Source organism: Myotis yumanensis, unplaced genomic scaffold (assembly GCF_028538775.1).
Source record: "Myotis yumanensis isolate MYYU_CA2020_CCGP unplaced genomic scaffold, mMyoYum1.0.hap1 SCAF_11, whole genome shotgun sequence".
Lineage (NCBI taxonomy): Eukaryota > Metazoa > Chordata > Mammalia > Chiroptera > Vespertilionidae > Myotis > Myotis yumanensis.
This window is the reverse complement of record NW_027223762.1, coordinates 69,656,964-69,683,073: the sequence shown is the minus strand read 5'-3', so window position 1 is coordinate 69,683,073 and position 26,110 is coordinate 69,656,964. Positions and strand designations below refer to the sequence as shown.

Genomic DNA, 26,110 nt, shown 5'->3' with positions numbered 1-26,110 from the left:
CTGGCGATCACTAGAAGCCTGTGACAGCAGGTGCACAGTTCACTGGGAGGGGTGACTTTCCTGACCTCGCTGCTCACTGAGCTGGTGTGCGCTGTTGGTGTGGCGTGCTGCTGCAGGCCGATGGGAAAGCTGATTTCTCTGCAGCACTAGGTGGCAGAGGCTGAGAACATTTGCCGCTGGCTGTAGGCGAGGGAAAGGGCAGGTATGGGCCCGAGTTTTCAGAAAGTTGCTCCCAGCAAGGTCAGATCGGCCTGCCCTGTGCAGGAGCTTCGTGCTTCCTAAGGGATGTGTGCGGTGGGTGGAGGGAGGAAGGGCCTGGCCAAGGGAACAGGGATGCTAGTATGTGGGCTGGAGCAGTTAAGCTTTTTTCTAGCTGTCTGCTCTCAGCCTAGAATTATTTGTGCTTGGGGGCATAGAGTTTCCTGTCTGAAAGGCCAACTTCTGGCCTTAGAAATTTGACATATTTGCCTTTGGCAGTGGCCCGTGCCCAAGGGTGGGGTCAGATTTGATCTTAACCGAGGCTCTTCCTGTGTGGACTGACCTGATCCTGTGGGATCGGCCAGTTGTGTAGTCTCGTCTCCAGTGTGTACATAGGTCACCTTTAGAACCACACATTTCTACTCAGCCTTCGGAGGCAGGAGCTTGGGGGTGGCTTTCCTGGCCTGGTTATCTGCACCTCACCTTATCTTCATTATCCAAGATGTTAAAGTTGAGGTGGAAGTGAAGTATGATCTCTCCAAACAATCATCTCTGAGCGTGGTGCAACCTTGCACCCTGTATTTTACAGCTCGATCAGTCTGTTTTAGAAGCACTCCCGCCTGATCTCCGGGAACAAGTAGAGCAAGTTTGTGCTGTTCAGCAAGGGGAGCAGCATGGTGACAAAAAGAATGAACCAGTAAATGGCTGTAATACAGGAATCGTGCCACAACCAGTGGGGACAGTTTTATTACAAATACCAGAACCTCAAGCATCCAACAGTGACATGGGAATCAATGTAATAGCCCTTCCAGCATTCTCACAGGTAAGTTAAATACAGGGTCTTTTGCCAGTTTAAATGGCCCCACCCCCCTGCTCCAGCTCAGGGCATGTCTTATTTCCTTTGCCTTTGCACCTCAGACTCTCATTAGTCTACACCACGTCCATGGTGGGGGACGGGGGGACAGGGGATAGGCTCGTCTCATCATCATCTGTAGGACAGACGGACAGCAGCCTCTCTTGAAGCAACTGAGGGCTGAGAAGAGGGAGGCTATGGCACATGAATGTTCACAGCTTCTACCCAGAACATCCTGTTCCCGTTTCACCAGCCAGAGACCACTGATGGGCTGTACTTGAGAACTCGGGGACAGTGACACAGTCCAAGTCTGATGTCTCAGAAAACATTACATACGAGCCGAGCCTGTGCTTCTTGCCCTGGTGACTGTTTTTTGTAAAGTTCACTTCATACTCAGAATTGTATTCTTATTCTCATCCTAAAACCCCATGAGGATTTAATGAGCCTTAATATTGAGGACCTGTTCTGAATTCATATAGATCAGAAAAGTATGATTTGAAAATAATCCATTTTGTGAAAAGTATAAGCCAGCTGCCATATAGAATCAACTTGTTTGACTTTGAACCTCTTTTCCACTAGGTGGACCCTGAGGTGTTTGCTGCCCTTCCTGCTGAGCTTCAGAAGGAGCTGAAAGCAGCTTATGATCAGAGGCAGAGGCAGGGAGAGAGCAGCGCGCACCAGCAGGCAGCCAGCACTGCAGGTGAGCCTGGGGAGTGGCCTCCAACAAGGAGCATGCCAGAAGCGAACCATTGTTTGTAATGGCCAGAGTCTCAGCTCTTAGTCATGTTGAGAGGAACAGAACAAGTAGACAATATAGTAAGTGATATAGTCCTAGTTGGATTGGTGTCTGTAACTTCTTGACTTATAAACACCATTCTTGACTTTTTTAAGCCTTTAAAAAACAAAGTTGCCTAAATAGGTATTTTCAGAAATCTTTTTGCATAATTGCCAAGGCCATTGTCCTTTGAAACGGACACATGTAGGTTAAAAACAGACTAGTGCTGATGAGCCGCTTATTTCTATTTCACCTGCCGAGTTTTCATTGCATCCTGTGAACACAGTTATCAGTAAGCAGTGGTCCAGCGGAGACGAGGAAGTGGGAGAGCAGAGCCTGCACCTCTCTGCCCTCATCATTAATGCCTCCCAGTCTCAGCTAGAGGCCTTGTTGGGGGTGCATGCGCGCAAGGGTTGGATTTGAGTGGGGGAGAGAATCCTTATTACTATCCAGATACTTTGTTTGAGGATCTTATGTTCATGTTTTAGTGCCAAAGAATCCGTTACTTCAGCTGAAACCAGCCTCAGTGAAAGAAAAGAAACGAAACAAGAAGAAAAATCCCATCAGTTCCCCCAAAAAGGTTCAGAGCCCTTTGAAAAACAAGCTGCTTAACAGTCCCGTAAAAGCTGCGCCGGGGGCCAGCGGGAGTCCCCAGAAGTTAATCGAAGGGTTTCTGAAACACGAAGGTCCTACCCCCGGGAAGCCGCTGGTCAGCTTTATGCTTCTTAAATTTTGACCTTTTACTGAATCTTAATGCACTTGATGTTGTGTAAATACAGCACTTTTATCATTTGTTTTCTTAACAGGGAGAACTCTCTGCTTCTACTTCAGGTGTGCAGCCTTCCCCATCTGGCTGTGTCAGACCCCCGGCACCCAACCTTGCTGGAGCCGTCGAGTTCAGTGACGTGAAGACACTGCTCAAGGAGTGGATCACCACCATTTCAGGTTGGCTTGGATGGGCAGAGCCGAAAACTGATGTGTAATGCATGGTCCCGTGGTTTCAGAACATGACAGGCTCAACTATGTCGATGGTGCTCATTTTTCTAAATCTGATAGCCTTCAATCAGCCAAGCACTTACAATGGTTGGGGAAGTTCCCTCATAGCCCATTCGACTTCGTTGTTGTAAAAACGCAGTTTCCTGTCCTATGAACAGGTGGGCTGGTTCTCATTTGAGGTCTTTCCCCTCTAGATCCAATGGAAGAAGACATTCTGCAAGTTGTGAAATACTGCACTGACCTGATAGAGGAGAAAGACTTGGAGAAACTGGACCTCGTTATAAAATACATGAAAAGGTAACTAGTACTTCCATCAGGGGTGAAGTGGCATGTCACGGGCTAGTGGAGGGAGGGCAAGGCTCGAAGTTTTGTAGTTTCTGGCAGTCGGTTGCCTTACCTTTGCTCTCCAGGGTTAATGAAAAAAAGGTGCCTATTATTTAGAATCGCAGAGAAAGGAATGCCGTAATATTGGCTGGGTAATAAAGTTAAAATGAGATTGTTCCCCTTGGGATTTAATATAGTTTAAAACCAAGGGAAGTCCTTTGGAATGTTCGAGAGTTTGCCAAAATCGATGGATTCTTATATTAAAATGTTAAACTGATTCTAAAGGAATCATGAGTCTTTCCTGATGTTCCTCTTTCCCCACCTGTAGGTTGACGCAGCAGTCGGTGGAATCAGTCTGGAATATGGCATTTGACTTTATTCTGGACAATGTTCAGGTGGTTTTACAACAGACTTATGGGAGCACATTGAAAGTTACATAGTGTGAGCAGGGAGCGCGGTGCTCTCACTGCTGTGCCATAAGTGCTTGTGAGGTATCTACAAAGTGCATGGTAGTAATGCTCTGAGTTTTCATAATTTCAAATTTCTTTTTGAGCAAGTGTTTTGTACATTTCTTTTCAAAAAGTGCCAAATTTGTCAGTATTGCATGTAAATAAATGTGTTCTTTTACTGTAGTATAGATTCTATTTACAAAATGTTTGTTTATAAAGTTTTATGGATTTTTACAGTGAAGTGTTTACAGTTGTTTAATAAAGAACTGTATGTATATTTTGTACAGGTTCCTTTTTGTGAATCCTTTAGGAACCAGATCCAGAACCGTTTGTTACACCACAGGAACAACCTGCAGCCCAGACTAGTGCTGAGCTCAGTAATTCCCGAGAGGGCCAGGCTGGGTCTGCTGCTTCCGGACACCCCCCCCCCCCCCCACGCAGGAACACAGTTAAGAGCCTGTTAAGAACATCTTTACTTCTTCCAAGTGGAGGAGTTTACATGTGGTGAATTAGAACACACAACTGAAGATTAAGTTTCTCCTGGGAAAATTATGCCCCACAGGTGTTTAGAGGTGTTTTTCTCGCCTCTATTGGCCCTTGAACTTCAATAATGATGAGTGGTACAGATTTTCAAATGTACATAAAGTATTTTTATGCTATGTTATGCCATAACACTTTAAAAATATAGTTTACTTGGGAACATTTTCTTCAAACACCTACACTGACTTAATCCAACACTGTTATAAATAGGTAGTCAGACCCTTGAGATCTGTTACAGGAATTAATCTTATATTGAGGAAAGGACCTATTACCCACACTCTTTAGGAAAACCATAAAACTAGCTATAATCAGATTACTGATATAAATGAGTCATTATGACGTCTCCATGACAATTTAGAAGCACTATGCCCAAGTAGTTATCAGTTCCGTTTTCTAATCAGAAAATGTATGCATGATAGACTTTCTAGGACAAAATAGACCAAGATTATTATATAAAAACTCCTAATGTTAACCTGTGCTGGTACACAAGGTTGGAGACAGTTCATAAAATAGTTCTTATCTTTAAAAGAAAAGAGCTGAAGACTCATGGGAGAGAAGCTACGCTAACATGAAGGCCTAGCAGAGCTTTCTAGTGAATGTTCTCTTTATTGGAGTTCAGAATTGTGCTGATTACAATGGACTCATGACTAGATAAGCAGCCAGCTACACTCTACACCATGGTTTCACACAAAGCAGATAAAGAAATACCAGAATACCTAATTTTCTATTTTAAAAAATCCAAAGAGCATATGGCTGGGGAAAAAAATGACTGGGAAGGAGATGCATAAATAAAATAGTATTTCTTACATCAAAAGTCCCAAGAATCACAAAATCTGCAGAAGTTTGGTTAATCAAACACTGCAGTACTGATTTAATCAGTATAAAATCCAAAGAGCTTTAGATCTGTAATAAAAATCCAAATTGGGGAAGGGCAAACTTTAAAACAGCAGCAGGTAGGGGTGGGGAAGGAGCGGGCATGTGGACAGGCACCTTGGAACTGTGGGACATGTATTTGACCACTGTCAAACCAGTGTAAGTTTCTTGGTTTCTCATGGAAAACATTTTATACATCTATTTTTTTCCTTCCATACTTAAGTGCATCAGTGTCCGGATACGTCCATTCCACTTTTTATCCTGTTTTTCTTGCATTTACTCTAATTCTTGCCCCATGTGGAAAAATTAGATGATTTCAAATACTTTCTTCAGCTCCACAATAAGCTGCCAGTCACTCTTCTGCATCTCGTCTCTGAACCAGTCTTTCAGAGCATCGATGGACTGCCGGCTGATCTGCAAAGGACGAGGCATGGGTGACATCAGAACAGAATGTAACCCACAAGTGCCCAGAAAAGCGGGCGGCCAGCCACCCCCAGATGCCGGCCACTCTGGACACCGAGGCGGTGCTGCTGGGCGAGGGCTGCAGGGGGACCTGGGAGACCGGCAGTCCGCGCTGTGAAAAGCTTTCTAGACGGCCGCTCGACCCATCAAGCCCGCCCACGACCAGTCCCTTCAGGTGCCCCTCTGGCAGGGACTTACCTTACTGACGAGAATGTCTGTAGCTTCAAAATGTCTCCCGTACATTTTGGGGGATTCACCAGGAATAGGTTCTATTTTCACACAGACTTCTTGTCCTTTTTTTGCAACATCTACTTGTTTGTGGTTTATTTCAATACTTGTCACTATTCCAATGTCCACAAACTGTAAATAAGAACAGAGGGCAATGTAAGCAGAGGAATCCTGCCTGTTGCAGGCACCCGAGAGCTGAGCCTGAGGAAAACCAGTTGCTGAGCACGAGGGTCAGTGTCTCTCCGCAGTGTCTCTCCGGAGTGTTGTTCTCGTTGATAAACTGGTGACACAGCACAGTCCCCCCTGCCCTTTCCGAGGTGGCCACAGCTTGGAAAGCGCTGTATGCCGTTTCCTATTTCTGTCCCACCCTTCAGGACAGGTGCCCAAGGCTCAGAATCAAGCATGAGCATGGAGTGGCTGCTATGAGCAAGGGGTGTGGAGCTGGGATGAAGTCAGGGAGGCTTTGCAGGTCCCCGTAAGGACTTTACATTTCATTCTGAGGATGAATTATGGGCAGCCTAGTCTCAATTTTAGGGGTGGGGGGGCATCCTCTGCTTGGGAAGAGAGAAAGGGTTGGCCAGTCATACAGGAGATAATAACTGCAAATAAACGTCCTAGCTCAGCCCAGAAATGGAAACTACAGGAATGGTCTGGGGCAGCGTCCTGCACCGGGAGGAGGAAGAGATGCTTATGCTCCAGGGGCATGTGGCTCCCACAGACCAAACTGGATAACTTGGCCATCAAAAGTATCAGTGATGGATTACAACAGCAGAATTTACAAAACCAAACAACACACGAGAAGAGGGGAGAAGTGCTACTTAATGAAAAGGTCAGGGGGGTGAGGGCTCTTTACAGAGGGAGGTGGGTGATAGAATCACAATTTGGAACCATTTATGTAATGCTTGCTTCTGGGATAAAGGCTGAGGAATAGGAGATCATAGGGACTCAAAGTACCCCACAGACCACCTAGTAATTAATTACAAAGGGGAAAGGTGTGTCTCTAATGGAGAGGCTGAGCTGGCAACACAGCTCCCCCAGCAATCAGGTCACCGACAATGAGCACCTGGACATGCAGGATCCTTTCCTTAGTCACGAAACCAGACAAATCCAAGTGGAGAAATGCCCTGTGAAGCAATGGTCTGTCTGGACTCTTCAGGAAGGACGGGCTGCTCCTGATGAAGACTGAAACACCCAACAGCCAAAGGCAGTGCACATGAAGGGATCCGGAACCAAGCCAGCAGGTGGGCAATTGGTGAAATGTGAAAGGGCTGTAAATTGCAGTCTTCATAACTGATGCACCGGTGCTAGTAACCAAGATTGACTAAGGAATGCTGACATTTAGCAAGACTGCAGTCTAAATTACACAAGGCGACACGCTCTGCTTGGTATAAGTCTTTTGTCACCATTTCTGGACTCCCATTTACTGCTTAAGAGATAGCACATTGTTCTTAAAGTACAACTGGCACTTACATTTTTGCTGGGGACACACATGGGGGTCCCTTGTTTCACCTGACCTGCTTCCACCGTCACGCCCATCACGATGGGGTCTCGGGAATTGAAAATATACTGAGGGAGGATTTTCATCTTGCAGGGAAATACTGCTATGTGCCTGAAAGAAAAAAAACAAGGATTTTAAAGTACAGTCACTAAAAAGCAAGTACAGGTGAACACAAGGCTGCTTTCCCAGACCCCTGCAGGCAGCAGGGACACTGTGCTACCGGGGGTAAGCTCAGTCCACAGCCACCTTCTGTGGTTCCTTCCTCTCCTCACCTTCCCCGGCCCATCAGGTCTCGGAGAAACTGCCCCAAGGAGCATCTGGTGCCCAGACTGAAGGGCTTGAGCTACAGACGGCACTCAGGTCTTAGAACCTCGGTGGGAGCTACTCTCAGGGTGGCACGTGGCCCACATGGAGGCTGTTCTGGGGACCCGCAGGCATCAAACCACACCCTCCTCTTCTCTGGCATGCTCCCAGATCAGACGATCCAAAAGCATTTCCCTGCTCATGAAGCAAAGCTTCAAGTGCTTTCACAGCTTAAGTCTTAAGCCTTCTCACGTCAGGTTTCACTGACATGTCTCAGTCTAAATCCTCCTTACAGTCTGAACTTTGAGAATATGCCCGATTGAGTCATCACTCTGAGGGTGACTGTGCTCTGACCCTTTGTGGTATCTGGCTTGGACTATGGGAGCCTCCTGATGGGCCCTCATCCCTGACTCCAAACTCCATCCTATGCACAGGGACCCACGTGCTCTGGGTCCTGCCGACTTCTCTGAACTCATCCCTCCAAGGGTTTCTGTGTGGGCCACTGCCCAGCGTTGTCCTCACTCGTGTCTGGGTGGCTGGATCGTAACCTAGATCTCAGAGGGGAGCTGCCTCCCAGCTCTCATCTGGGCCCGCCCCTGCTCTGTTTTGCTTTTTAGCACTTCTCCCCACTTCTCGTGTGTTCATTGCTTGTCTCTCCCCTGAGCTCCCAGACGAAGGGAGTGTCAGGGGCACTGCTGACTCTAGCTCCTGCGAGCGCCTCTTACACTGAGCTCCTGGTCAGGTAGGCTGCAGGCCCAAGCTTCGCTCCCTGGAATGCCTCCCTCGTTTCAGTTCCTAGGTTCCCCATTCCCGGCAATCCCAGAGAAGGAAAACAGTCCCCAAATGGAGCAGCTACCCCCATGAGAGAGACTTCTGTTTGTCAAACTGAAAATGGAAACCAAAACGCAAGCCAGAAAGACTCCTGAGGATTTGTCCCCACACGGTTGGGAGGGGGTGGGGACGGGGCCACGGGTTACAGCACTGCAGGTACAGCCTCCAGCAAACACCATGCTTCTGCTGTCCACACACCTTCCTGCTGTTGTTCAACTTAATCAAAGACCAAAGTAGGGAAAATCACCAACTTACTTAAATTCCTCTTGTTTCTGTTTCTTGTAGTCTTGTCTATATTTTGTAAAGGCATCAAATAAATGATAAATAATTTCTGCACTAAAAATTCTAACTCCTAAACTATCAGCCATTTCTTGTGCATCCCGTTCGATTCTCACATCGAAGGCCAAAACAACTGCGTACCTGGAAGTCAGAACAGGAGACAATGAGAACGGCGCACACCCCAAGGAGTGTGCACAGAAATACGGGCGAAGCCTCTGACAGGAGGGCGGGTACTCACTGGGGGTCATGCTCCAACATCACCGAGGCCTTCATGACGTCTTTCTTATGAACGGGGCCGATGTTGATTCCTGCGTACTGGAGACAGGGTGTCCACACGTTACCTGACCACGTGGCAGAAGCAGCCCACCACCAGCCACCATGGACTGCAGTCCGGTTTGGTTACTTACCGGCACTTCTGACGTTCTCAGAAACTCCAGGAGAGCTTCCAAAGAGCCCAGTGTCGATGCCTGCACATAAACGCCTTTTTCTTCTAATTTGATAGCATTTAGTGTCTGCTTTAGCTCATGGATCAATTCATCCTGAAGAAGAAATTGGAATTTATACGGCTGTACATACAACTCCACCAGCAGCAGCCTAGAGTATTCTGAAAACACAAAACCGAGGCCTACAGGAGCCAGCACTGCAGAGCCTGAGCAGGAGTGGAGGGCTCTGGGGCCACATTCGAGCTGTGTCCAACCTCGCTTCACCGTGTGGGGTTTACTAACACTAAAATATGCTTAACCTCTGCTCAACTTGGCAAATAAGGCAGACAGATGAAGAGGAACGAGATAGCCCAACGGCTCGGCTCAATTGTCTCAATTTTGAAATTACCCTAATCTCATAGCCCTATCCTCCGTCACTGCCCCTCTGAAGGTGAGGGAGATTCTAAGTAAAACAATCATGTTGATGCCAAGAAGATGCAGGTGTCCATGCCAACCTGGGACTGGCCGACGAGGCATGCCCGCCCTCTTCTCCCTGCCCTGGGCCTGGTGCAGCCTGAAGAGTGATTGCTGGGCCCAGCTCACAGACCAGCCGTGGGCTGAGAACACAATCCGTGTTTGTGAAGCTGCTGGGCTCATGCGGCATCTGCTCCTACAAACAGGCACACTGGCTTTGAGTGACTCCCAGGACCTAGTTCTGCCCACATACTCGGGCATCTAAAATCAAACAACTTCTGGACTTTTTTTTTTATGTAAGTGAAATGTGTATTTTAGAATTGTAGGGCACATAAATATTACTTATGCCAATTCGTATGATTATACAAACTAAAGTAATGGGGGGGGGGGGCGTTTTAAACTGGAGTAATTTTTTAAAAAGTGTCAACTGTTCGCTAAGAGGCCATGACCTAGGGCTTTCCTCGCCATTCCTAGTGCGAACCCCTCGGCCCCACGACAGGCCAGGTGGCTCCAGAGGAAAACCACTTACTTTAAGCACCGGAATCTCATCCTCCTTGTGCGCCACCAGCAGGGGTAAGCCAGCCAGCGTCTTCTCCAGGTCTTTGCCGAGAATCTTCACGCCCTGAGCTGCTTCCACCTCTTTGTGCTTCTCATACTGGTTCTGCAGAGACCAAAGCACGTTACCACAACCATCGGGAAAGTGCTCAGCACCAGGAGAGGACAGAAGAGACAGTATTTCCATGATCTTGGGGTAAAGATTTCTTAAACTAGACACAAAAAGCAATACACAAAAGCTTGACAAAATCGACAGTAAAATTAAGTAGTTCTGTTTCTCAAGGTGCCAGAAAAAGAGTAAAAAAGTTACGGAATAGGAAAAAATGATGCACTAGCTACCTACCAATCAGCCTGATACCCTATGAAACAACTCGGAAATGTGCTAAGGAGAAACAATGCCAGGGCACAATAGGCATTTCACAGAGAAACTCAAATGGCCATAAACAAGATAATGGCCATGATGTGTCAATCAGGCAAGTCCGACCTGGAACAGCAAAGAGCTACACGGCCACCAGAATGGGGACAGAGAGAGTCAGCATCGAGAGCTGAAAGATGTGAGTGACGGGCACAGGTGGGAGTGCACCTCACTCACTGTGGACACTGGCCTTCCCTCCTGAAGGTGGGGCTAAGCCCAAGCAATGAGTCCGCCCTTCACTCCTATACACACCCTGGAGAAACCTGTGCAACCGCCCCAGGAGACAATACGCCATGTTCACGAGTGTTGGCAATGAAATGTACAACTGGAGCCAGCCTGCGCTCTCCGTTACCAGAACAAACTGACCACAACGTACTTGTGCAATGGCCCACCACACACAGCTAAGGGGAACCACAGTGCAGCAACACCCATAAATCTTTATTTTTTGACTGAAAGCAGCAGGATACAAAGGGAAAATGAGAATGACATGATGTATAGAAAGTCCATACTTTTTAAGGGCGCATCCTCAGGTATGGAAGCTGTAAGTCAGAGAGCAAGGGTACTGGTTACCATCACGACAATGGAAGCACGGTCCCCTCGGGGGCAGAGGGAGCCGAGTCCAGGAGAGGCACACAGAAGGCTTCCGGGTGTCAGCGCTCTTGTCCTTGATCTGGTTGCTTCCTAAAAACTTATTCAACTTTTCTATGTTCTGTGTACTTTTCTGTATGAACGTCTTATTTAACAATAAAAGTGATGATGAAAAATTACTTAGCAATGTGCTTTAGTTTTTATCAAGAGCTTAGTTGGCAAATAAGAAGATTCTGGTCCCTCCTATATGCAGACCTCTAACATAAAGTGGGGGAGGGGTGTGCGTGTGTGTGTGCGTGTGCGTAGTGAGCCAAGCAGCACTCAAAATGAGGAAGCGACCTCAGCAGTTTCCCAACATGGAAAGTCCCCACAAGTCACTGCTGATCACCACGGCTTACCTTCACTCGTAACTCCTTCATAGGCGGAGGCAATAGGAGGCCTCGGATCTGAGTTACGATGGGCCCTTCCACTCCGGGAACAATAATTGTATCTCCTTCCTTCAAACGGCCATTGATCAATATCACATCTATAGTGGTGCCCATTCCTGGGAGAGCCTTAACCTAAGAGACATGGTTGCAAAGAAGTATAAGCTACAACGTGCCATGCCGATTAAATCTAACAGCAGTAAACATCCCCACCCAGGAACCTACTATTAAAAATAAAAACAAAACAAATAAACGATCGCCTGCCAGGTAACCTTACCTCCATCACCTGTGCCCGCAGCTCTTCACAGTGGGCTAGCCTCTTGCTCAGCATGGTCTGCGTCAACTCGACAAGAAGGTAGATGAGGCTTCCCATTCCATCACCAGTATGTGCAGAGGTAGGTACCAAGGACACAAAAGTGCGGGGATCTTTATTCTCATAAAACAAAGCCGCATTCAAACCCTAAAGACATAAAGCGCAAAATCACCCACAAGGCCAAACGGTGGAGGGCCATCCAGAACAGGAATGCTTAACCCAACTAGAAGCTGAATGAGCAAATGGCTAATCCTGAAACTCGTCAGAAACACTCAAGGAAAGGTCATGCATATCCTGAGGCATTCATTATGTTTCAGAAAAAGTTTCTTCCCAAGTTAACTCCATTTTTAAAATTTAAACATTAAAACTACCTAGAGATCTTTGAAATATGCACTTTCTGATTTACAAAGGTAAAGGTCTAAGGGGAAAGAATAAAAGTCATCAAGTGCCAGGAATAAGGGAACAGAACCAGTATTAGTGACAGACAAGGCCATGAAAGAAAACGCTGCTCCATGATGCAGCCTCTTCATAATGAGTGGACGGCTTTCTTACCTGCTGTGCAAATTCCACTATAATAGCCTTTGCTCGCTCCTCAAATTCATCTTTTGTGTTCTTTTTCTGCTTCTTTAAAGTGGCCGCCACATCAGACTCGGGGCTTTTTTTCCAATCATACAGCCTATCAATCTGGAAGAATTTTTCACAGAAAACACTTAAAAAGGTTAATAAATGCTCCAGAAAATTCCTCATGTTAATTATATTTACCCATATTTTTGTGAATTACTCATTATTTTATTGCACTCAAAGCCCCTGACAACCTGCATCCCCTCCTAAATTAGAAACCGCTGAGTCCTGAGAGGTGGCCATTTGTTTGCAAAAGACGAGATCCCAGAATGACCCAGCACCACCACCACCACATGGTTGGAATTCCAAAATGGCTTTGTATCAATAGCAGACAGGAACAAGGATCAATTACAGCAAATACCATCACCAGGAAAATTATATACCAAAAAAATTGAAAATAAAAAATAATTATTCCCAATCTCAGAGAATAGCCCATTTTAATTATTCTATTGCTCAAATTGGCCAAACCGGCTAGGATAACACTATTTATATAGAATACAAAAAACAGAAATTATAAGAGAATTTCTCATAAATTAGATTTTGTCAAGCCCTGGCCAAGTGGCTCAGTTGGTTGGAGCATGGTACAGTACACCAAAAGGTGAAGGTTCAATCGCCAGTCAGGGCACATACAAAGATTGTAGGTTTGATCCCCGGAGAGCATGTAGGAGGCAACCGATGGATGTTTTTCTCTCTCCCTTCCTCTCTCTAAAATATAAAAAAATTGAAAATAAATTAGATTTTGTCAAAATCAGAAATCTTTACTCTTCAAAACACATGGTAAAGAAAATGAAAAAAACAAACAAGAAAACGCCAAGTCCTGACTATAAGAGTTACCTGCAGTACACATAACTGACCAAGGAATTATATCAACAATATGTAAGAAACTCTTAAAATTCAATACAACCCTGACTGGTGTTGTTCAATGGTTAAGAGTGACAGCGCTGGAACATCACCCTTCAGTGTTCCAGTGCTGTCACTCTAACCATGGAAGACAAGCAGTCAATGTGTCTCACATCGTTCAACACTAAAACAACACTGATAAAAAATGAGCAAAGGATTTTAAATAGATACTTCACAAAGAGAGAGGTGGCAAATAAGCACAGGAGAAGATGCTTGATGCCATCAGTCATCACGGAAATACAGATTAGCACTGCACACTTATTAGGATGGCTACAAGTCAGCAACAGCGTGCAGGAACTGGAGCTCTTAAGCACTGTGGGCTAAAATGTAAAACAATTGGTACATCCCTTTGGGAAAAATGTGTCATTCTCTCACAAAGCTGAACATACATATACCATATGACCCAGCAATTCTTGTGTATAAATGTTCACAGCTGCTTCATTAATAAATAACCTAAAATAGAACTAATCTAAATGTCCTTCAACGGGGAAATAAAGTGTGGTATTATTCAGATAATAAAATGTTACTCAGAAATAAAAAGGAACAACCTATGATATATGCAACAACATGGATAATCCTATTATAATATGAATAATGAAAAATGCCAGACTGGAAAGATTACACAGTGTGTATTTCCTTTAACGTGAATTTCTAAAACAGGTAGACTAGTCTATAGTGGCAGATCAGTCTCTGCTTGGAGTTGGAGATGGGGGCAGGCTAACTGTAGAAGAACATGAGGGAATGTTCTGGGAATGCAAAAATGGTCTATATTGTGAATGGTGGTGGTTATGTGTGTGTGTGTGTGTGTGTGTGTGTGTGTGTGTGTGTAAACTTGTCATTCATTTTGAACTTACCATGAGTAGATTATATGAAAGTTATCTATCCTATATAATAAAAGGGTAATATAAAAATTGACCCTAACAGCAGAACGACTGGGAATGACTGGTCACTATGACACACACTGACCACCAGGGGGCAGACACTCAATGCAGGAGTTGTCCCCTGGTGGTCAGTGCGCTCCCACAGGGGGAGCTCTGCTCAGCCACAAGCCAGGCTGACGGCTGCCAGTACAGCAGTGGTGGTGGGAGCCTCTCCCGCCTCCTCAGCAGCGCTAAGGATGTCGGACTGCAGCTTAGACCTGCTCTCCACTGGCAAATGGACATCCTCCGAGGGCTCCCAGGCTGCCAGAGGGATGTCTGATTGCCAGCTTAGGCCCGATCCCCCCCCAGGGAGCAGTCCTAAGCCAGCAGGTGGTCATCCCCCGAGGGGTCCCAGACTGCGAGAGGGCACAGGGCAGGGTGAGGGACACCCCCCCACTCCCGTGCACAAATTTTTGTGCACCAGGCTTCTAGTCTATACTAATAAAAGGGTAATATGCTAATTAGACCGGATAGATGGATGTCTTCTAGACGTCCTTCCTGACAAAGCCAGGGGCATGGCCGGCCTACAAACCCCCGGTGGCCCCTCGCCCAGGCTGGCCCTGCCCCCCCAGCGGGAACCCCCGCCACCCCGATCCAGGACCTCCTTCAGGGCAGGCCAGCCGTCCCCGACCCATGCACCAGGCCTCTATCCTATACAATTAAAGGTAATATGCAAATTGACCCTAACGGCAGAATGACCAGAATGACCGCTGGACCAGTCACTATGAGGCACCCTGACCACCTCTCAGTCTCTTCCCCCGGCCGTCAGGCACTGATCACCCAATGGCAAACAGAGAACCAGGGGTGGATGGTGGCAGGGGGCAGGGCTGGCGAAGATGTCCCTGATTGCAGGCCAGGCCTAGGAACCGTCCCGCGTACAAATTTCATGCGCCCGGCCTCTAGTACTAAAATTAAAGAAGCATTTTTTAATTATATATTTGTTGATTTCAGAGAGGAAGGGAGAGGGAGAGAGATAGAAACATCAATGATGAGAGAGAATCATTGATCGGCTGCCTCCTGCACGCCCCTCACTGGGAATTGAGCCCGTAACCCAGGCATGTGCCCTTGATCAGATTCGAACCTGGGACATTTCAGTCCACAGGCCGATGCTCTATCCACTGAGCCAAACCAGCTAAGACAGAAGAATATTTTCAGAATTTAATTTTTCAGAAGCAGAACTTACCTTATTGAGTGCAACAATGAAGGGACATTTTTTAGATTTCAGAAGGTTAATAGATTCAATTGTCTGGGGCTCCAAACCATGCATGATATCAACAACTAAAATAGCAATATCACAAAGAGAGCTGCCTCTGTTTCTCAGATTACTGTTGAAAAGAAGGAAAAAGATGCTTAAGTAGAAATCTTGAAATAAAATTTTACTTCAAGAAACTTAAAATTTTAATTTTTTTCTAAAACCTAAACAAAAGAACAAAATGAAGTACATGCATTAAATTCAAGTGCCATTCATTAGCCCTTCACTTTCCAAACACATATCTGACACCAGCTGGAATGAGTTAGTTCCCAAAGTAAATCCAATATTTCTGCCAATTTTACTGACGAAGGGTTTTTTTTTGTGCTAAGGAATATGGCCAAGAGGCTACGAGGTAAAATTCCACCTGCAATGGGTCTCGCAGGAGATAGATCAGGAATGTAATAGGATTTGTTCTTCCAAGTAGAAAAGGCTTCGCTCTATAAAAAAACTAGTACGTAGCCCTGGCCAGGTTGCTCGTGGTTAGAGCATTGGCCCTTGGACCAAAGGGTCTCTGTTTCAATTCTAGGTCAAGGGCATGTACCTTGGTTGCAGGTTCCCCAGCCCCAGTAGGGGTGAATGTGGGAGGCAATCAATCGATGTGTGTGTATCTCTCTCCGCCCCTCTCCTCCCTCCCTTTTATTGTCTCTAGAAATCAATGGGAAAATTGTCTTTGGGTGAGGATTAAAATAAAAAATTAAAACAAAAAAACAACAAAAAACAAGTAACCAAATAAAATTAGTGAGGCACAGAGGAGGATTGGTAGTTATCAGAGATAAGTAGCTAGAGATCTGCAGGAGAAACCACAAATCTCAAAGTATATCCAACGATTCAGAAGGCTCAGACTTCACTGACTGGACCTTCAGACTCACGGTTTCCAGCAGTTTGCTTGTGGACAAAAGAATCCCTGTGCTCTCACCTGAAAGACTCATGGCCAGGGGTGTCAATAATCAGCATTCCTGGGATCCGTAGGTTCTCTCGGTCAAACTAGAAAGATGGGGAAGAGGGAGAGCTTAGGGAAGCCAAAATAGTACCAGTGTATTTACAAACAATTAGTTCACCATGAACACTTAAAACTATCACCACTTCCTTTTCTAAATGAACTAATTTGAAAACAGTGAGTCGACCAGCAAAGCATAAGTTAATATTTTCAATAGTATCAAAAGTATCAAAAGGGGTTTTGCAGAAAAAATGGAAACAAGTAAATAGTCCCACCCTGGCCAGTGTCTTAGTGGTTAGAGCATCATCCCATACACAAAAAGGTGGCAGGTTGCAGGTTCAATTCCCGTTCAGGGCATGTGTGGGAGGCAACTGATAGAATTTCTCAAATAAATGTTTCTGTCTCTCTCTCTCCCTTCCCCCCTCTCTAAAAGATCAATGGAAAAAAATATCCTCAGATGAGGATTAACAAACAAACAAAAACAAAAAAAGGGGAAGAAGACATTCCCTTTGTTAATATTCCCTGAACAGAGTATTAGTAATAAATGACAGAGTGATCATCTAAGAGTGATTATAAAAAAACTGACATGTAAAAAGAGGTTCTCGAAGTCTAGAAAATTTCTCTGGTCCAATTTTAAAGCAATTCTAAACTCTGAAAAATATCCCAAGTATGTGTTGAAGAAAATGTACCACATCAACCTAAAATAGTAAAGAATAAATGAAGGGAAGCAGTACAACAGGCCTGAGAGGGACATTCTCATAAGCCAGTGGTTCTCAACCTTCCTAATGCCAAGACCCTTTAATAGAGTTCCTCATGTTGTGGTGACCCCCAATTTCACTGTTACAAATTGAACATAATTAAAGCATAGTGATTAATCACAAAAACAATATGTAATTATATATGTGTTTTCCAATGGTCTTAGGCGACCCCTGTGAAAGGGTCGTTCGACCCCCAAAAGGGGTCGCGACCCACAGGTTGAGAACCACTGCTTAAGCTAAAAAGTAGCACTAACCAATAAATCTCTCTCACACACACAAAACAGTTTTTACTTTATCTATACTTTTTGACAATCTTCAAATGATTTTTTCAAAATCTTATCTCCTGACCCAGTTTAAAAGAATGATTCAAATGTAAAACATTTCAAATTTGCATCCTGGTGATCCTGAATCAACATTCACTGAGCAACATAATCATTTCCACTTCAGCATCTGGAATGCAAACATTTATAACTGTCATATGAACATTATCCGGAGAACTTTAATACAGGCCTAATAAAAGTCATGCTCTTCAACTATGTCCCAATATAAAACCAGATTTCAAGTCCTGGCACCTGGTGGAATAAGCTGTTATATGTATTTTGAAAATCGGTAGACTAAATTCCCCAATGACATAGAAATATCGGGTAAAATATCACAAAAGTAAATTACAAATTTGAAAAACTATAATTCAAGAAAACTGTCCTAAACTACAGATTTTCAAGTACACACTGAAGAAAGATGCCACAACTGGAAACTGACCCAGAAGCAACACCAAAATGAAGAAAGACCATGTTACTTGTAAGAAGATGAAAGCCAGCTCATGATCAACCCTGAAGGGCAGTGCATGTGGGAGAAGACCCTGGAGTAACTAAGATGCCAAGGAAAGAAAGTGTGAGCCAAGCATTTGCATGCAGCCAACCGACGGCCATAATGACTCTTCAACATTCAAACAACGCGAAGAACATTATTGCCATTATTCCTTCCTTAGGAATCTACCAGAAAGCAAGCTTCATAAAATACAAGCACACAGAACCAACACTGGAGAGACAGACTACACACTAAATGAAGACCAATTCAGGGACAGAGGGAGATGACACTGATAAGTAAGAATATGTGCTGTGTGTGTCTGTCACTTATTGCTTCTCAGTTCTAAATTTACCAGTTTGACCTGCTCTGTGACAATGGAACTGGGGAATTATTTGCCAGGCGCCGTTGCAGGTCCGGACAGAGTTATTTATATATAAGAAAAGCCTGGAACATCATGCTACACCAGAGCCTGGATGCAATAAAAGACCAATAAGACAACCAGAACTGTATCGAAGAGGCTCAGGAGCCAACCACAGGGCAAAGATGGAACTACCTCAGCACGATATAAGTGACATGGATGAAAACACAGTAAATATGTTTAAATCCAAGAGTTTATAATACAAAACCAAGCCAAAGTGGTCACTATCTTGAAAGCTGATGAAGTACCAGATGCTTATTTTTGTCTTTCCTATACCTAGTAACAAAGCAGTAGATTAAACAGAGTTTCTCTACAGAAGTAATCCATAGGATGGGTTGAAGGGTCTGGAATATCAACATTCTGCGACCACTAACATAATAAAAACTAGAAGTTACTCCAGGGGGAAAGAAGACTGACCAGAAAGGGACAGAGTGCTTCTGAGGGAACTGGCAAGACTCCGTTCTCCTAACACTGGTGACGCAAAGAGTGTCTGCATTAATCATGATTCATTAAGCTTTACATTAATCTTATGTGATCTTTATTGTGTTATAGTTAGCATAAATAGATAAAATATCTCCAGAACAGAGAAAATAAGGAAGGTAAAATACATATATGTAATTAATCTGATATATAATTTGATGGGGGAGGGAATTCAAAATTTTGTTATTGTTGTTAATCCTCACCCAAGGATATTTTTCCCATTGATTTTTAGAGAGAGAGTAAAAGGGAGGCAGGGAGAGAGGAGGAGAAACATCAGTGTGAGAGAGAGACACATCGAATAGTTGTCTACTGCACGAGCCCCAACCAGGGCCGGGTATCGAACCTGCAACCCAGGTACATGCCCTTGACCAGGAATCGAATCCAAGACCCTTCAATGTACGGCCAACACTCTAACCGCTGAGAGACACACTGATCAGGGCAGAACTCAATTCTGAAACATGGAGCTAGGTGGTAAAAGTGTTAAAACATGGAGGGGAAGGCTATACTAACTTCAGAATAGTGATGATCTCCTGGAGTAAGAGGAAAGGAAATGAAATATGATGGGTCCTACAATATCTAATGTTTTATTGTTTACGAAAGATCTGAAGCAAAATAGGACAAAATGGCATACTTATTATGAATGGTGAGCATATAGGTCTGTTATACTATTCTGTTCTTTTTCCTATGCTTGAAATAGCTTACATCTTTTTAGAGAGTAAAGCATATGAGATACAGTATACTTACATTTTTAATCATCTTAGTCTGTTCATTAATAGCTTCAAGGGGAACATTGGTGGCGCCAATTTGCTGGGTGATACCACCTGCTTCACCATCCTGTACATGTGTGTGACGGAGCTGGGGCAAGACAACAGATTCAGGTTTGTATTTCAAAATGCAAAAGGAAGCAAACACAAAAAGGAAGTAGTAATGTATTTATTGTAAAGAGAACTGCATAGATGTGCCATGATTTATATTAACTTTTCATACGTAAGTCATCATTCGTTTTAAAAGTTGTATCAATGCATAACAGCACTTTCTTACCTTATCTAGAATTTTTGTCTTCCCTGTGTCCACATGTCCAAGTACACAAATAACAGGGGCTCGTAGTTTTTCCGTATTTACATTTTTACTATGTTCAAGTCGCCGTTTCTAGGAAGAAAAAAAAATCTCAGAAATAACATTTCAAACCCTATCATTATTTTCCTTTTAATGATTTTGCGTTGGCAAGAGAATGCCACAACCTCATCCAAGTTCTTTCTTGATTTAAGTACATGTAACTGCATTTTAGAAGATGAGCTTTACAATCTAATTTCCATCACAGTCCCTCTGAATAAAAATAAACCTGGTTACAGTAGCTTTCAGAGTAGCACTGTTAATATGAATAAGGGTGATGTGAAGTGTTGGCTCAAATTTTGAGACACTTTTGCACATGACTAACTTAATGGAATAGAATGAACAGAAAAGAAATTGCTTTCTTCCCTAGCCGGCGTGGCTCAGTGGATAGAGTGTCAGCCTGCGGACTGAAGGATCACAGGTTTGATTCAGGTCAAGGCATATGCTGGAGTTGCAGGCTCAATCCCCAGTAGGGGGCGTGCAGGAGGCAGCTGATCAATGATTCTCTCATCATTGATGTTTCTATCTCTCTCTCCCTTCCTCTCTGAAATCAATTAAAATAAACTAAAAAAAAAAAATGATCTTTCTGTCACATTTACTATACACAACAACCTCTAACTTATGTGGGGTTATATAAAAAGAGCTATTCTCTTGCATCCTAAATATTTCTTTAGAACTTGAGAGTTGTAAAACAATTTACAGTGGGGCCTTGACTTACAAGTTTAATTCGTTCCGTGACGGAGCTCGTAACTCAAATTACTCGTATGTCAAATCAACAGTGAACGAGTGAGACACGTGATGCTGGGCTGATGTGGCGTTCACTGTGACGTTCGTGGGGTATCTGAAGCTGGCTCGTAACGCGAATTTTAGCTCACAACTCAAAGCAAAAAATCGGCTGAGAGACAGCTCGTATCTCGAAAAACTCGTTAGTCGGGACACTCGTAAGTCAAGGCCCCACTGTATTTCAAAACCTGTCCAATGTACAAACATTATGAAACCTACCAATTAGAAGAAAGTTTACTTAAGCCTTAGCCCAAGACATCCAACGGCATGTCCCACCTTCCTAATGTATGACTGGGCATGAGAAAGTCTGTCCTTGAACCACAATGCATTCTCTGAAGCATTCAATTACCTAACACTTCACTGCTGAGAACCAAGCAAAACCCATGCCAGTGGTTCTTTCCAATGATAACCTTTCACGCACAGCAAAGCTGCCATTCACATGAGGTAGTAAGACTTTCAAGTATCACTCACAACACTATTTCCATCTAAAAACCATTTCTGTAGGAACTCTTTACTTTCATTTCTACCACTGGAGTCTGGATCTTTCTATAGAAAGTAGGAAAAAAGTTTTAAAATGTCAAAGTGACATGCAAGTATTTACTAGCAAAGAGCAGTAAAGGAACTTCACAGTACATCCTGCTGGAATGCAAACACTGTGACCTTAGGATTCAGATGGGTGAAAATGCCTCCGCTCCTATACTTGGTGAAGTGTTAACATTTTCTGGAAAGTAATATAGTATCGATTTTAACCTGAAAACTCTACCTCTCAATATCTGTCCTGAAGCAATGACAGGACAAGTAACACAGAGATGCAGGTGTCCAATAGCGATTGTCCACTGCAGTATTGTTTATAAGTGAAAATAGTAACCACTTAATTTCTTTGAGGGATTTGTAAAGAGTGTTCCCACCCCCAGGCTGATGATACCTATCTGGTTGCATAGATTCCTGTTATAGAGACCCCTATCCACAATGGAACTACTTACTCAGAGTGTGAGGTGAATTTGAGACAAGGATAGTAAGTAGCAAGGTTTGAGAACCATGAAGTTTGTCATGAACTGAAATGTATCTCTCCCAAATTCATACACTTAAGCCCTACCACCCAAATTTGACTATTTGGAGAGTGGGCCTTAAAGGATGTAATTAAGGTTAAATGAGGTCATAAGGGTGGGGCTGTAATCTGATAGGTCTAGTACCCTTGCAAGAGAAGGAGAAATAAAAAATCAATCTTTCTCTGAGTACACTCAGGGGAAAGGCCACGAGAATGCAGTGAGAAGGCAGCCGTCTGCAAGCCAGAAAGAGAGCCCTCATCAGAAAACAAACCTGCTGACACTTTAATCTTGAACTTCAAGCCTCAAGAACTGTCAGAAAATAAACTTGTTTAAATCAGCAGCTGCCAACCAGTGGTCCGTGAGGTTTGAAAGGTTGGCAACGCTGATTTAAACCACCCAGTCTGTGGTATTTTGTTACAGCAGACCAAGCAGATCAATACCAAGTTAACACAGAATCCTTCTATAATATTAAATACTATATGTGGTTTTAAAGGCAGGATTTCTTGAATGATAGAATGAGGAGCTCGGCAAATCCTCTCCCCCGGCAAAAAAAGATATACGTGGATAAAACAGTCAAAACAACCACTTAAGGACTCTAGAAATTGGTCAAAGGCAAAGAAATTGAGAAACATTTAATTCAAGAAAATCTACTGACCATCAGTATGAGCAATGGAAGCCTGTGCAGTTTTGGTCTGGAGCTGCACCCCCGCTGCTCAGCCCCACTGCGCCATGGAGTAGAAGTGGCATGAGAGAGAGGGACAGGGAATTCAATTCCGTGCCTCACAGCAGGGGTGGGGAACCTTTTCTCTGCCAAGGCCCATTTGGATGTTTATAACATCATTCACGGGCCATACAAAATTACCAACTTGAAAGTTAGCCTGCTGTATTTGGTCAAACATTTAATTAACTCACCCCTAATGCCTTGGCAGGGCGAGAGCAAATGATTTCGCAGGCCTTCTACAGCCCATGGGATGGACGCTCCCCATCCCTGCCTTCAATCATTGTCAAAACATAGAGATCTCTGTGGCAAACAAAGAGATAAAACTAAAATCACAACTAGACTAAGGTCTCTAAACTGGGGAGCAAGAGATGACCTGGAAGGTCAGCCACAAATTTAACAGGGAGGTCTGTGGAAGAAGGCACACAAAGGTAGGCAATGATAAGATCTACTTATTGCTGGTAGTCCAGGGTCTGTGCTCCTGGGAAAGGCTGACAGCAGAGACCAGAGAGTTCCTGACTCAACACCAAGCCTTGCAAATGCATGAAGTAAAATCCAGAGTGAACTAATAAACTGACCAAGCCTGGGGCACCAGCACTGCATAGTGCAGTGATGGCGAACCTATGATACGTGAACTCATTTTTTTGGTTGATTTTTCTTTGTTAAATGGCATTTAAATATCTAAAATAAATATCAAAAATATAAGTCTTTGTTTTACTATGGTTGCAAATATCAAAAAATTTCTGTATGTGACACGGCAACAGAGTTAAGTTAGGGTTTTTCAAAATGCTGACACGCTGAGCTCAAAAGGTTCGCCATCACTGGTCTATATAGTATTAGGAAAGAAGAAAAGCCTTAAATTAATAATTTCAGATGTCATCCTAAGAAATTAGCAAATGGGGAAACTAAGCCCAAACAAAAGGAAGAAAATAATAAATAAAAAAGTCAATTAAAGAAAAAACAAAAATAGAGAAGAATTAATGAAACCAAAAACTGGGTCTTAAAAGGTCAAAAAGATGGAAAATCTTTAGCTAGACTATGGAGACAAAAGAAAGGAGACACAAATAACCAAAATCAGAATCAACAGAGAGACACCACTATTGACTTTACAGAAACTTGTAAGGATTGAGGATACTATGAACAACTTTATGTTCACACTTAAGTAAAACACAATAATTATCAGAAAGACAAAAATTACTGAGTATAACAAGTTGAAAAAGGAAATGCTAAATAAACTGAATTAGTAATTATAAAATCTTCCCATAAAAAGAGCTTTTTTAGTAAATTCAAACAAATATTTAAAACTGTAAATAATATGATCCCTCACAAACTCTTACAGAAAACAAAGGAACCCTAGGAGGCTAATATTAAACTGACACCAAAGCCAGACAAACAACTATATGACAAGAAAACTATTGACAAATATCACTCATGGGTATCACAAAATCCTCAACAAAATATTACAAGCCAAATCCAGTAATACATAAAGAGGATTATATACCAAGATCAAGTGGGATTTGTTCCAGGAATGCAAGGTTGGTTTTACATTTGAATACCAATTGATGTACTACATCATACATTAATACTGGAAAGGAAAAACACCATCTCAATAGACAAACAAAAGGCATCCATCACCCATTCATGACAGAAAACCTCAACAAACTAGGAAAAGAAAAAATTTCCTCAAACTGATCAAAGATATCTACCTAACATCACAGTTAACATCATAGTTAATGTTTAAGATCTGAATGCTTTCCTCCCAAAGACTGGGAACAAGGTAAGTATTCTATTCAATAATATACTGTTCTAGCCAATGAAATCAGGCAAGAAAAAATAATAAGCAACAATGAGACTGAAAGTGAAGAATTAAAATCGTCCTTTGATTGGCAACATGACACCAATTAAAAAGAAAATTCTAAGAATCCTTGAAAAATTATTAGAATAAAAAAAATTTAAGTACAGTTGCAGGATACAAGATTAATCAACAAAAATCAATTGTGTTTAATTACATTAGCAATGAAAAGTTTAAAAAATATGACCCTACTCACAATAGCAGCAAAAACAATAAAATAGTAACAAATTTAACAAAATGACAAATTTTATCCTCTGAAAACTAAATAAAACTGCTAAATTTCAAAAGCCACTTTCACACTGGTTTGTTTTTCTTTCCTTTCTCTCCCTCTTCTTTCCTCCCTCCCTCTCCTTTCCTTTCTAAAACTTAATAAAGAAAAAGATTATTTAACAACCAATGGGTAAAAAAGTGAAAAGAAAAAAATAACTCAAAAAAAAGGATAGAGAAGCTGTATAGCCTCAGAGGCCAACCCAAAAACACTGCCACCCAGAGGTTGAGCCACAAACTGACTCTTAGGGGAATACAAATTAAGGCAGACTGGATCACAAATACGGCCTGCTTTAAAATCAGGACTGTGATTTACAACACGGAGGAACAGTGTAATGCAGGCAACACTCTCCTAAATACCTGGCAGGACCAAGGCGAACCAGGCTGAAGAGTAGAAGAACCGAAAGACCATCACTACTGCAAATTTTTTCTTTTTCTTTTTCTTTTTAATTTTTTCACCTTTTTACTAAGAAACCATTTTTTTTATTTTTATTTATTTATTTATTTTTTTTCTCTTTTTCTTCTTTTTCCATCACCTGATTTTACCCTTTCAATTACCACATTTTTATTTTTAACCAGTATTATTACTCCTACCATTTTACCATTTTTTAAAGTGCCATTTTATTTTCTCTTTATTTTCTTTTGGGAATAGTGTTCTCCATTCTATTTTCATCGTTCCTTTAGCATCAATTTTCCCTATCTCAATTCCACCTCTTTGCTAAAACCCTCTTCCTTACTTTTCCCCTTTTGGTGTCCTGTTTCTCTTACCCTATTCCTGCTCCAGACCTTCCCAATTCCCTCTTTTTACCCCCTGTCTAATTCCACCCTACTTATATATCCTATTTCCAATCTACTGCTCTAAATCCTTATACACCTATTCTTTATCCTTATTCACTTTCCAACCATTTTTTTTTTTCTCTCTTATCTTTCTATTGTTTTCTTGATTGTTGAATATATTGGGCTTTTTTTTTTTTTTTTTTTTTTTAAATTTGTTTGTTTGTTTTGTTTTGTGTTTTTTCTTCTTTTTTAGGACTGGTTGTGAGGTTGTTTTTCTTTTTCTTTTTCTTTTTCTTTTTTTTTTCTGCTGGTTTTTCCCTTCCCTCCCCCACCCCACCCCAGCTATTTTTGTGCTTCTGTTTTCCCTTACCCCTCTGGATATTATTGGTGGTTTGTAGTTTGCATTCATCTCCAGGGATCTGTTGCTGGAATTGGTTGAGATTAGTGGCAGTTCTATTGGAGTTTGCTCCTCATACGGGGAGTCTCTTCCCCACTTCTACTTCATTCTCTTTTTTCGCTCTCTTTTTTCCCCCCTCTTTTTTCCCAATTCTATTTTTGCACTCCTTTTTTGTTTGTTTTTTTCTTATTTTTCTTTTCTGTTCTCTCTTTTATCTTCTTCTCTTCTTTCTCCCTTATCCCCTAATTCTCTTAATTCGG

General features: G+C 42.9%; 2 protein-coding genes across 10 annotated transcripts in view; one reads left to right on the top strand and one right to left on the bottom strand.

The window, feature by feature from the left end:
• REV1 (REV1 DNA directed polymerase) overlaps positions 1 to 3,875 on the top strand; it is a 108,892-nt gene extending 105,017 nt beyond the window's left edge. For 6 of the 8 annotated variants that reach the window (XM_070429856.1, XM_070429855.1, XM_070429854.1 and 3 more), the window contains 6 exons: positions 788 to 1,021; positions 1,631 to 1,751; positions 2,315 to 2,535; positions 2,633 to 2,771; positions 3,017 to 3,119; positions 3,475 to 3,875. In XM_070429856.1, the coding sequence (XP_070285957.1) occupies positions 788 to 1,021; positions 1,631 to 1,751; positions 2,315 to 2,535; positions 2,633 to 2,771; positions 3,017 to 3,119; positions 3,475 to 3,586 (930 nt within the window). In that variant the 3' untranslated portion in view covers positions 3,587 to 3,875. Of the gene's footprint in view, positions 1 to 787; positions 1,022 to 1,304; positions 1,610 to 1,630; positions 1,752 to 2,314; positions 2,536 to 2,632; positions 2,772 to 3,016; positions 3,120 to 3,474 lie in introns of those variants that run through there. The other 2 variants (XM_070429858.1, XM_070429859.1) reach the window with 2 other exon arrangements.
• Positions 3,497 to 26,110, bottom strand: part of EIF5B (eukaryotic translation initiation factor 5B) — a 62,053-nt gene continuing 39,439 nt past the window's right edge. For both annotated transcript variants that reach the window (XM_070429863.1, XM_070429864.1), the window contains exons 11-24: positions 19,936 to 20,043; positions 19,639 to 19,749; positions 16,411 to 16,478; positions 15,426 to 15,567; positions 12,354 to 12,485; positions 11,766 to 11,948; positions 11,462 to 11,623; positions 10,035 to 10,166; positions 9,017 to 9,148; positions 8,848 to 8,924; positions 8,586 to 8,750; positions 7,169 to 7,307; positions 5,669 to 5,830; positions 3,497 to 5,422 (exon numbers count right to left, since the gene is read on the bottom strand). In XM_070429863.1, the coding sequence (XP_070285964.1) occupies positions 5,315 to 5,422; positions 5,669 to 5,830; positions 7,169 to 7,307; positions 8,586 to 8,750; positions 8,848 to 8,924; positions 9,017 to 9,148; positions 10,035 to 10,166; positions 11,462 to 11,623; positions 11,766 to 11,948; positions 12,354 to 12,485; positions 15,426 to 15,567; positions 16,411 to 16,478; positions 19,639 to 19,749; positions 19,936 to 20,043 (1,821 nt within the window). In that variant the 3' untranslated portion in view covers positions 3,497 to 5,314. The remainder of the gene's footprint in view (positions 5,423 to 5,668; positions 5,831 to 7,168; positions 7,308 to 8,585; positions 8,751 to 8,847; positions 8,925 to 9,016; positions 9,149 to 10,034; positions 10,167 to 11,461; positions 11,624 to 11,765; positions 11,949 to 12,353; positions 12,486 to 15,425; positions 15,568 to 16,410; positions 16,479 to 19,638; positions 19,750 to 19,935; positions 20,044 to 26,110) is intronic.